Source organism: Phyllosticta citriasiana (genome assembly GCF_038021145.1).
Source record: "Phyllosticta citriasiana strain CBS 120426 chromosome Unknown IWZ02scaffold_10, whole genome shotgun sequence".
In the NCBI taxonomy this organism is placed as follows: domain Eukaryota; kingdom Fungi; phylum Ascomycota; class Dothideomycetes; order Botryosphaeriales; family Phyllostictaceae; genus Phyllosticta; species Phyllosticta citriasiana.
Genome location: NW_027117287.1, coordinates 237,956 through 250,569, shown reverse-complemented (window position 1 = coordinate 250,569; position 12,614 = coordinate 237,956). Strand labels below are relative to the sequence as shown.

The following is a 12,614-nucleotide window of genomic DNA, read 5'->3' as shown; positions in this document are numbered from 1 at the left end:
TAAGTAGACAGTTTTGTTGAGATGGCGCAAGGACTGGAGGATAGCATCAGTTCGCTAGAATACAAGAGATTTCGAGGAAGCGTTTTAAGCGGCTTGAACAGCCGTGCAACAACCAAAATTTCTAAAGTGAAAAGACAAACGCATGTGAAGTGCAGGTTGACAGCGCCGACGTTAGTGAGGCGGATGGCTTAGGTACATGTAGGGAATCATCTTTACTGTTGGATATGGATAGCGGGGGTTCAAGAATGGCCTAGCGTTAGGGTCCTGGGAACTGCCACAACAGGCAAAGATCAGCGTAGTTTCTACTGGCGCGTTCGCTCATCCGCGTTCCCAGCGCCGTCCTCTCTCACAGCTCAAGCTCCCCACACCACATCCCACCTGCGCAACCCTCTCCACACGCTCGAATTCGCCCATCTCCGCCCCTACCGAGTCGCCGCACCTCGCCAATCTGCCGCCGACCATCCTGTTCCTTCTCACTCGCCAAACAAAACCTGTCCGCACCTGCTAGACGGCGAGCCGCATAGCCTGCAACGCTGCTGCCGGCCTCCCACAGCATACCGACCTCAATGCGCCGCCACGACTGAAGGCTCCACGGCACAAGGCTCAGCTGCCGACGGCCTTAAACGGCGACAGAAACCACAAGGCGACGTGCACGCCAACGACACTGCTCCGCGGCTGACACGCCGTCGGCTCCGTCACCATGGCCGACAGGAACTTTGAAGTCTACCTCAACAAGCTGGTTGATCCAGCTTCTGGTACGGCAATGTTCCCTTTCGCAAGCTTCGAGAGCAATGCTTGGGAGAGTCTTGGGCTGACTGGAATTTCACGCAGACCTCAAATCCAAGACGGGCGTGGCAACTGACATTCGCGACAATATTGAGCAGTGCTGCTCCGGCTCGACTTACCATGTCTTTTTGGAGAAGTTTATACCCGTATTCCTCAAGCTGCTTGAGGGGCAGCCGGTCTTCATAAGCACCTCGCCGGAGCAGGTATGTTGCTGGCGCGACCCAACCATTTCTTTGGCCAGTGTAATGACTCCGACTCCAGAGGCTGCGCAACTGCATATTAGAAATCCTCCACCGGTTACCCATGTCGCCTCCCGAAGCACTCGAGCCGCATGCCCCGCAAATTGTCGACAGACTGATGGCGCTGGTGAGAACCGAGAATGAGGACAATGCCGTACTGTGCATGAAGACCATCATGGACTTCGAGCGCTACCAGACCAAGGTCCTGGCGGACAGGGTGCAGCCGTACCTGGATCTCATTGCCGAATTGTTTGAGAATGTGGATACCATCGTCAAGGACATGTTCGACAATCCCACCGGCTCTGCCTCGCAGGCTGTTCCGTCGACACCAAGCAACACACAATACTCGCAGTCGCCACGGCCTGGCTCGCCAGGCGCATCGGCATCGTCTTCGATTTCAGGCGATATTGGAGGAGAGGCGCAACAAACACGGCATCTGCTCAAGGGCATGCAGTCGTTCAAGGTTCTGTCAGAATGTCCCATCATCGTCGTTTCGCTCTTCCAGGCATATCGACAATGCACCGGCCGAACTGTTAAGCGCTTCATCCCGCTCATCAAGAACATTTTGATGCTGCAGGCAGGGCCGCAGGAGAAGGCACATGCGGAAGCCAAGGCGCGAGGAGAAATCTTTACGGGTGTGAGCAAGGATATCAAGAACCGGGCAGCGTACGGAGATTTTATCCTCGCCCAAGTCAAGACCATGAGCTTCCTGGCATACCTGATCCGCACGAATTCTCAGCTCGTCACAGACTTCTTTCCGATTCTACCAGATATTGTTGTACGGCTGCTGCAAGACTGTCCGCGGGAAAGGTCCAATGCGCGCAAAGAGCTGCTCGTCGCCATCCGGCACATTATCAATTTCAATTTCAGGAAAATCTTTCTCAAGAAGATCGATCAACTGCTGGATGAGCGGACCCTGATAGGAGACGGCCTTACCGTATACGAGACCATGCGTCCGCTTGCGTATAGTATGCTGGCCGACCTCATCCATCACTTGAGAGATAGCCTGTCTCGCGAGCAGATCCGGAGGACAATAGAAGTCTACACCAAGAATCTCCACGACAATTTCCCTGGGGCCAGCTTCCAAACCATGAGCGCGAAGCTGCTTCTGAACATGGCCGAGTGCATCGCCAGGCTTGAGCCCAAGGAGGAGGCTCGCTACTACCTCATAATGATCCTGAACGCCATAGGTGACAAGTTTGCCGCAATGAATCGGCAGTACAATAATGCCGTCAAGATTTCGAAAACGTCGTCTCCACCTACGATTGAAGCATCACCAGAAAACTTCCTTCCCGAAAAGGATAACCCCCCGGACTGGGACGAGATTGACATTTTCTCTGCTTCGCCTATCAAAACATCAAATCCTCGCGAGCGGGCCGCTGATCCAGTCGGGGACAATAAGTTTCTGTTCAAGAATCTCCTCCACGGTCTCAAGAACTTGTTTTACCAGCTGCGGGCTTGCAATCCTCCCAAGATCAAGGAAGAGATTGACCCAAGTGTTGCAACGCCGGCTAATTGGCATGAAGTGTCGTACGGCTACAACGCAGAGGAGGTCGAGGTTCTCATCAAGCTGTTCCGCGAGGGTGCCCAAGTATTCCGCTACTATGGCGTCGAGAAGCAGCCGAATGAGCAGCAGAACATGTCTCCGAGCGAGCTCATGGGCTCGCAGCAAATATCAACCAGCAGCAAGGAGGAGAAGGAGCTCTTGGAGACGTTCGCCACCGTCTTCCACCACATCGATCCCGCCACCTTTCACGAAGTCTTTGAATCCGAGATACCCCACCTTTACGACATGATGTTCGACCAATACTCGCTCCTCCACGTCCCACAATTCCTTCTCGCCAGCGAGGCCACCTCCCCCAGCTTCGCCGGCATGCTTCTTCAATTCCTCATGGGCAAGATTGACCAGGTCGGCACGTCTGACACCAGAAGATCTGTCATCTTGCTCCGGCTCTTCAAGCTTTCTTTCATGGCTGTCACGCTCTTCTCGCAGCAGAATGAGCAGGTTCTCTTGCCGCACGTCACCAAGATTGTGACCAAGTCGATTGAGCTTTCGACGACAGCAGAGGAGCCGATGAATTACTTTTTGCTACTGCGATCGCTGTTCAGGAGCATCGGCGGCGGCCGGTTTGAGCTCCTGTATAAGGAGATTCTGCCTCTACTCGAGATGCTCTTGGAGGTGTTGAATAATCTGCTCATGGCTGCAAGAAAGCCCTCAGACCGCGACTTGTTCGTCGAGCTGTCCCTGACTGTTCCGGCGCGATTGAGCAACTTATTGCCGCACCTGAGCTATCTCATGCGGCCGCTGGTCGTGGCCCTGCGAGCTGGCTCGGATCTTGTTGGCCAAGGATTGCGAACACTCGAGCTCTGTGTTGATAATCTCACTGCAGACTACCTCGACCCCATCATGGCGCCCGTCATTGACGAGCTCATGCAGGGGCTTTGGGAGCACTTGAAGCCTGCACCATACAGCCACTTCCACGCACATACCACTATGCGCATCCTCGGCAAGCTGGGAGGTCGCAACCGCAAGTTCTTGCACGCGCCGCCGGAACTCGACTTTAAACCATACGCCGACGACGAAGCCAGCTATGACATTCGATTGATTGGGTCGGCCAAGGACCGTGCTTTTCCAACGTCCATCGGTATCGAGAACGCTGTAGCCAAGCTCAGCGAGGTTCCCAAGACACCCGCCGCGAAGAAGTCGGATCCCTTCCACAAGCAGCAGGCCTTCAAGTTTGTCATCTCGCAGACGAAATTGATTCTTGGCTCCGATCACCTGCCCGACGACCTGGCGCAACTGATCCGTCTGCAGGCCGAAGACTTTTTTTCGGGCAAGCATGACGTTGGCGCCGACACCCTAGACGTATCGGAGAGGGAGAGGTCGATTGTCAAGATGAACGCCGAACATGAGACGCTAAGAAAGTTGCTTAAGGCCGTCATGACGGCAGCCTCGATCCCCGAACTCAAGGACGAAGCTTATGCTTTTATTCACAGCATCAGCCGGCATTTTGCCCTTTTGGAACTCGGACACGCTTTGGCATTTGTTAAGCACAAGAAGAAGCCGTTCGATGTCAACTCTGGGGAAGGCCCGATCGTCATTGAGAGCAGGGTGCTTCACGAAGCCATTGCAGAGTCTTTGGCCTCTGATAATGCTCTGGTCGTCGACGCTGCTGAGGACGCGCTCAAGTCACTGTATACCTCTATCGTCACCTTGTGCGGCTCGCCCGAGAAGGCTGAGAAGCTTCCCTTGTTCAAGAACCTGGCCGACCTCTTCTGCCACAACTGCCACCAAGAGGAGTGGTTCATCAAACATGGTGGCGTACTCGGTATTGAGATTCTGACAACAAAGCTCAGTGTCACCGATGGGTGGGTCACGGAGGGCCAGCGTCTCAACCAATTCACAAGAGCCTTGATTTACGTCATGCAAGACATGCCTCTCGACCTGACCAGTTCAACCCGCGTCAATGCACAGCGGACGCTTGAGAAGCTGCTGCGGAGATGCGGTGGCCTCTGGTCCAAGGAAGACTTGTCTAAGCCTCCGGATCAACACAACAAGCTTCTCAGTCTGTGTGGATTCCTCGTCACCATGCTTTCGCACTTGAACAAGTACGTCCGCAAGGCGGCACAGGAGAATCTCAAGGTCATAGCGGAGTTGTCCGGCGCGGAGATGCACGAGTTGGTCTTGCCCGTCAGCAAGAGGCTGCTGGATCCCATTTTCAACAAGCCCCTTCGAGCCCTGCCTTTCTCGACGCAAATCGGCTACATTGACGCCGTCACTTTCTGTCTGAAGCTTGGTCATGGAGTTCTCAAGTTTGACGAGCTGTTGACCCGTCTTCTCACCGAGGCTCTGGCCCTTGCTGATGCCGAGGATGAGGGCCTCACTGCCAAACCTCACGAGCAGCGTAACGCAGAGGCCATTGTCAACCTCCGCGTGGCCTGCATCAAGCTCCTCTCAACCGCCCAGACTTTCCCCGAGTTTACGTCGACTTCGGCCAATCAGACATTCCTCCGCGTCATCGCCGTCTTCTTCAAGGCGCTCTACTCCAAATCGCCGCAAGTTGTTGAGGCTGCCAATGCTGGATTGCAGGGCGTCCTGCACACCACCAACAAGCTCCCCAAGGATGTGCTACAAAGCGGCCTTCGCCCTATCTTGGTCAACCTGCAGGACCCCAAGAAGCTCACGGTCGAGGGCCTGGATGGTCTGGCACGTTTATTGAAGCTGTTGACCAACTACTTCAAGGTGGAAATCGGCGCACGCTTGCTCGACCACATGAAGGTCATTGCCGATCAACGCGTCTTGCAGGCTGTCTCTTTCACCCTGATCGAGCAGAACCGGCCGATGAAGACGGTCACGGCCATCCTCAACATTTTCCATCTCTTGCCCAATGCGGCGGTCAACTTTCTGGGCCCCTTGGTCCAGCGGGTCATGGAGTTGGAGGCGTCGTTGCGCAGGACGCACTACAGTCCGTTCAGGCAGCCGTTGATCAAGTATCTCAACCACTACCCGAAAGAGGCGTGGAGCGAGTTTGCGCCAATGATCAGAGACCATCCGAATGGTCGTTTCTTCGCGCAGCTCGTTGCCGATCCCGCGAGTGGTCCTCTCAGAGCAGCTGTCGTTGACGACACGCAGGGTTTCATCAACTCATTCATGATTGACGATGACCAGAAGCGGTGTCCGGCAGCCATCAATGCGATCCATGTGGTCCACTCAGTGTGCAAGCATCCCGAGACAAGCAAGTGGCTCGTCAATCATCCAGATCTGCGCAAGGCCTTGCTCGAGTCTGGTAAGATGTTGGAGACGCGTCAGCGGAAACACGCAATCGAGGCGAACCTGCGTCTAGCTGTCGAGCAGGCAGGTGAGGGCATCATGACCGTCTTCACCAACTACCTGACGCACGAGCCAGATAATCTGGACTTTTTCGTCGAGATTGTGGACGCCGTGACAGGCGAGGAGCTCAGAACTTGCCCGTCGCTCTTCCATTTCATCTACAAACAAATGATTTCCAGCGAGAGCGTCGAGTACTGCCGGACGTTGCTGACGCGCTGTCTTGACATCTTCATGGGACGTAACACGACACAGAAAACCAAGACGTTTGTCCTTCACTACATTGTCAACCCCATCATCGCAATGGACGCCATGCGCAACTGGGACAACCTCGTCTTTGGCCCAGCAAAGGTCACCACCAAGGGCACCAAACTCATCGATAGGTCCATGACCGAGACAATCAACAACCGGCTGTGGCGGGTCTACTCTCTCGATCAGACGGATGAGGCGAGCCAGTTGGGCGTCGATCATTCGCGGCTGGAGTTGCTCCAAATGACGACGTTGCTGCTCAAGTACCACCACGGCGTCGTTCACGAATCGCGAAAGGAGATTATCAAGTTTTCGTGGAACTTTCTTCGCTTGGATGACATTGTCAACAAGCATGCAGCCTATGTGCTCATCTCGAACTTCATCGCGCAATACGACACGCCGCCAAAGATCATCATTCAGATCTACTCAGGGCTCCTCAGGGCGCACCATAACGAAAGTCGACCGCTGGTTTCACAGGCCCTCGAAGTACTTGCTCCGGTCTTGAAGGGCATCGGCAGCGTGGACAACAAAATGCCGCCCATGTGGGCTAGGATCCCAAAGAAAATCCTAACCGAGGAGAGCTCGAATCTGCAGCAGCTCATTTCCATCTTCAACTTCCTCGTGCGCCACCCGGATCTGTTTTACGAGGCCAGAGAACCCCTGTCGCAAACCATTGTTCACTCGCTGTCTAAGATTGCTCAGCCACCGAACCTCAGTGGTGACCACAAAAGGATCGTCCTCAAGCTGATCAACCTGATCCGCTGTTGGGAAGAACGGTCGGCCAAGGAGTCGGGTTTGACGCTTGAGCAGCTCCGTCTTTCGCCTGCGCCTAGATCTCCGAAACGAAGGCACGATGGCACCATGGTGGCGCCCGACCCGCCGCAGAGAACGTTTGTCGCGCCCACCCAGCTGCGCTTGACGTTGGTAAAGTACCTGGTGCACTTCATCATGTACTTGCACGAGCGATGTCCTGTGCCGTCGGCCAAGCTGAAGGAGTCGATGAGCCCGCCTCCCGTCCTCCCTCCAGCTTCAACCGAGGCGTGTCAGATGGCATTGTGGCTTCTTCACGAGATACTCTCACCATTTTACTGGGGCGACTTAGAAATTGATGGTATCCTCACTCGCGTGGAGCACTTTTGTCTGTCGGAGCCAAAGACGGGCGAGAACGAGAAGCCGGAGCTGCACACGACACGTCTCATCAACGTGCTCCAGATCCTCGGCGTGCTCGTCAACGTCAAGTCGGCCGAGTGGATCATATCGCACCTGACGCAGCTGCAGAAGATGCTCGAGAAGCTGATTCGCAGCGACAACACCGAGATCCAGGACTGCTTGCACTCGTCGCCGGACGAGGACAGCAAGCTCAAGATCCAGCCGCTCCTCAGGCGTATTCTCGAGGTCTTGCCTGAGCCGAAGACTGACGAAGATGGCACCGCAGAGGAGACGCCTGCGACGGAGTTTGTCGCCTTTTGCAACCAGGTGGCCACGGAGACCCTCTCCAACAACAACAACCTCGCGGCTATTAACTTGCTGTGGACAATGTGTCAGCGGCGACCGGACGACATTGCTGCCGAGCATATTGCGTCCATGTGCAAGGTCCTGAATATCATGAGTAGGGAGCATCTCACTGCACCAACCCAGGCTCAGGGGCAGGCAGGCATGACGCAGCGGCCGGATCAACCAAACGGCCCTGCTGTTGGGTCCTTTGAGCACGAAGTCCAAACCAGCTTGATCCTCAAGGCTATTGATTTCCTGGCATCGCGCATGCCGCACCTGGGCGACCAGCGCAGGCCGTTCTTGACCGTGTTGGCTTCGCTGGTGGAGCGCTCGCCTAGCAACGCCATCTGCCAAAAGATTGTTGACCTAACCGAGGAGTGGATCTTCGACAGCAGCGAGCCGGTCCCGACTCTTAAGGAGAAGACGGCCGTATTGTCCAAGATGCAGGCTTTTGAGCAGCGCGCCGACAAGACGCTTCTGACAAAGTTCCTCGACCTCGTCATTCGGATTTACGAGGACCCAAAGATTACGCGCTCGGAGCTCACGGTTCGCATGGAGCATGCGTTCCTCATTGGCACGAGGGCAGAGGACGTCGACATGCGTAACCGCTTCATGACTATCTTTGATAAGAGCCTCAGTCGGACGGCAAGCGCTCGCCTCAACTACGTTATTGCGTGTCAGAACTGGGATATTTTGGGCCGGTCTTTCTGGCTCAATCAGGTCATTCACCTCATGTTTGGCTCAATCGAGATGAGTTCTGCGGCACGACGGCATCCCAAGGACTTTTATGTCATGCAGCTCTCGACCCTCTTCAACACGTACAAGGGTGACTCGCGTGTGGGTGACGTTATGGTTGACGATTCGCTCGAATCGCTGGTCGCTCAGCACCGCCAGTTTGTCCAGTCGCTCAACGATGTCAAGGTGCGAGATTTGCTCGAGCCACTCGTGCATCTTCAGCATGTGGACTCGAACCTCGCGAGCGACATTTGGGTCCACCTATTTCCACTCTGCTGGTCAGCTCTACCGAGGGATGACCAGGCCGACCTGGAAAAGGGCCTCGTGGCGCTGCTGACCAAGGACTTTCACATCCAATCGATCGACGAGCGCCCCAACTGCGTCCAGACGATGCTCAAGGCTCTTGTCAAGGCAAGGCCTAGGGTTAAGTTCCCTCCTCACATCATGAAGTTCCTGGCGCAGACGTACAACGCTTGGTACACGGCATTGTGCTACATGGAGAGCTATGCCATCGATCCCATCATCGACACGCCGGCCATCAGGGATAGCAACCTTGATTCGCTGCTCCAGGCGTACTGCCAACTCGAGGAGCAAGACCTGTTCTACGGAACGTGGAGGAGGCGCTGTCAGTTTGTCGAGACCAATGCTGCCCTCTCCTACGAGCAGAATGGCATGTGGGACAATGCCCAAAAGCTGTACGAATCGGCTCAGCTCAAGGCCCGCACGAATGCCTTGCCCTTCTCGCAACAGGAGTACATGCTTTGGGAAGACCATTGGGTCGTTTGCGCACAAAAGCTTCAGCAGTGGGAGATTCTGAGTGACTTTGCTAAGCACGAGAACTTTAGCGATCTCTACCTGGAGTCAATGTGGCGACAGTTTGATGCCTGGACCAACAATGAGACGCGCGAACAGCTCGAGTCGAGCATCAAGGCTGTGTCGGACGCGCCGACCCCTAGGAGGGTCTTCTTCCAGGCTTTCCTGTCGCTGCTCAAGCTCCACCAGCAGCAAGAGTCGCCACAGGACTTCAACAGGATCTGCGACGATGCCATCCAGCTGTCTATCAGGAAGTGGCACCAGCTGCCCAAGCGCATCACCAATGCGCATATCCCGCTGCTTCAAAACTTCCAGCAGCTTGTCGAGCTGCACGATGCCAGCGTAATCTGCAACAGCTTGGCCAATACGAACCAGCAGAATCTCGACCACAAGTCCCAGGAGCTCAAGCTTCTCCTGAGTACTTGGAGAGATCGGTTGCCTAATTTCTGGGACGACATTAATGCCTGGCAGGATCTGGTTACTTGGCGTCAGCACATTTTTCACCTCATAAATGGCAAGTACTTGCAGTTGCTGCCACAGCCGCAGGGCAATGCAAGTGGCAACTCGTTTGCCTATCGTGGATACCACGAGACGGCGTGGATCATCAACCGTTTCGCCCATGTGGCGCGCAAGCACAGCCTGCCGGAAGTCTGCATCAACCAACTTAGCCGCATCTACACGCTGCCCAACATTGAAATACAAGAGGCCTTCCTCAAGCTTCGAGAGCAGGCCAAGTGCCACTACCAGAACAAGTCGGAGCTCAACAGCGGCTTGGACGTCATCAACAACACCAACCTCAACTACTTTGGTGCGCAGCAAAAAGCCGAATTCTACACGCTCAAGGGCATGTTCTTGGCCAAGCTGGGCCAGAAGAATGAGGCCAATGACGCCTATGGCAGTGCGCTGTACTTTGACATTAAGCTCCCCAAGGCGTGGAAGGAGTGGGGTCGCTACAATGACAATCTGTTCAAGGAGAACCCGCAGGACCTTAGCAAGGCCGAGAATGCCATCAGCTGCTACCTCGAGGCGGCGGGCTCGTACAAGAACCACAAGTCGCGCGAGCTGCTGGGCCGCGTGCTGTGGCTGCTCAGCCTGGACAATCCGGAGCGGCAATTGGCCAAGGCGTTTGAGAACTTCAAAGGAGACACTCCGTCCTGGTATTGGATCACGTACATTCCCCAGCTCTTTGGCGGCCTGTCGAGACCCGAGGCCCCCATTTGCCGGCAGATTTTGGGCAAGCTGGCCAAGACTTACCCGCAGGCTCTCTTCTTCCAGCTGCGCACCAGCCGCGAGGATTACCACCAGATTCGCAAGCAGCAGGAGGCCAAGGAAGCGAGAGAGAAGATGATGAAGCAAAAGGCTCAGCAAGCGGCGCAGCAGGCGCAAGGAGGCGCCCCGTCTCAGCAGAATGGCGAGGATCAGAGACCTGGGTCGACAGTCAATGGGCAGCCAAACGGCCAGGCCAATGGAACAAAACCCGAAGGTTCAGGCACGCCGGGTGGTGAGCAGTCTTCTGTACCCAAGAAGCCGTGGGACTATGTCGAGGAAGTCATGGCCGCGCTCAAGACGGCTTTCCCTCTGCTTGCGCTGTCCATGGAGACAATGAGCGACGGCATCGCCAAGCACTTCAAGTGTCCGCCAGACGAGGACGCTTACCGTCTCATTGTCGCTCTGCTCAACGACGGCCTGAGCTACGTCGGTCGCCAGCCCGCTCTTTACGCGCAGGACGTCAAGTTGCCTAGCTCGACCGAAGCCAACATCACTCGGTTCGCCGAGTCAGTCCTGCCACCGCACATTCGCCGCTCGTTCGAAGCCGACTTTGTCAATAAGAAGCCGACAATGCACGAATACATCCAGAAGCTGCGCAAGTGGCGCAACCGCTTCGAGGAGAAGCTGGATCGCCGGCGGCTGACGCACAATCTCGAGGCCTATACGACCCACCTCAGCGACTTCAAGTATCAAAAGTTTGATGAGATTGAGGTTCCTGGGCAGTACCTGCTTCACCGCGACAAGAATCAGGACTTTGTGCGCATCGAGCGGTTCTTGCCAGACATTGACTTGGTCAGGACGGTGGGCTTCTGCCACAGGAGGTTGAAGATTCGCGGCCACGATGGCAGCATCCATCCTTTTGCCATTCAGCATCCCGCAGCCAGGAATTGCAGGCGGGAGGAGCGCATCTTGCAGCTCTTCCGTATCTTCAACACGATCCTGGCCAAGCGCAAGGAGAGCAGGCGCCGCAACCTGCAATTCACGCTGCCCCTCATGGTGCCCCTTTCTCCCGGTGTCCGCATGGTGCAGGACGACTCGTCGTACATTAGCTTGCAGGGTATCTACGAGGACCACTGCCGGCGCAACGGCGTCAACAAGGACGAGCCGATCCTGTTTGCTATAGAAAAGCTGCGCAGCATCGGACCGCAACTCATGACGGCGCAGCCAGGATCGGGGCATCCCAACGCCGACGTGATCCGCCAGCGCAACATGGAGCACAGCGCGTCGATTCGGCTCGAAATCTTCGCGGCGGTGCAAGAAAAGTACGTGCCGCCGACGGCCGTGCTCGAATACTTCAACGCCACGTACCCCGAGTTCTCGGACCTGTGGCTCTTCCGGCGGCAATTCTCCAACCAACTGGCAGCCCTCACCTTCATCACGTACATCATGCACATGAACACGCGGTACCCGCACAAGATGAACATCTCGCGGCGCACGGGCAACATTTGGGGCTCGGAGCTCGTCCCCAGCATGGCGGGCGGCAAGCCGCTCTTCCACAACCCGGAGCCCGTCCCCTTCCGCCTCACCCCCAACCTGCAAACCCTCATGGGCCCGCTGGCAACCGAAGGCATCTTCGCGCCTGCCCTCATGGCCATCGCCCGCTGCCTCGTTGAGCCCGAGGGCGAGCTCGAAATGCAGCTCTCCGTCTTCGTCCGCGACGAGATGCTGCACTGGCACACGCAACAGCACCGGCAACCGCCTTCCCTCTCTTCCGGCGCCAACGCCGCAAACGAGAATCAATTGAGAGATAGCGTCGAGCATAATTCGACGCAGATCGTCAAGCGTGCCAAGGGCCTCGCCGAGTGTCCGACCAGCAATAATTTGCCTGCCAATCAGACCGTTATTGATCTTGTGGCGATGGCGGTTAATCCGGCGAAGCTTTGTATGACGGATCCGTTGTGGATGCCGTATTTGTGAGCGGTCGTGGTGGGGATGGGAGTGGGCGAAGTGGAGGGCGGATTGCGTGGGAGCAGAGCAGCAGCAGAAGAAGAGGACTAATCGATTCGGCATACGGCTGCGAGGCAGGGAGGCAGGTTTTCAATGGACGGACGGACGGACGGACGATGGGGCGGTAATTCTTATCTCTCTGTTTATTTTTGCTGCGGACGGGAGTGCGTCGGCATAGATGGGCGGGCGGGGGGATTGATGGGCATGGTGGGATTCTGATGATGCCATGGCCTTTTGGTCTGGTTGCGTGTTCT

At 56.0% G+C, this 12,614-nt stretch overlaps 1 protein-coding gene across 1 annotated transcript; it reads left to right on the top strand.

The window, feature by feature from the left end:
- Positions 1–700: 700 nt before the first annotated feature.
- Positions 701–12,330, top strand: IWZ02DRAFT_381612 (uncharacterized protein; the record flags this gene model as incomplete). Its single annotated transcript, XM_066765177.1, has 3 exons — positions 701–755; positions 832–989; positions 1,048–12,330. The coding sequence occupies 3 exons, from the start codon at positions 701–703 to the stop codon at positions 12,328–12,330; spliced, it is 11,496 nt and encodes a 3,831-aa protein (XP_066620646.1).
- Positions 12,331–12,614: the final 284 nt, after the last annotated feature.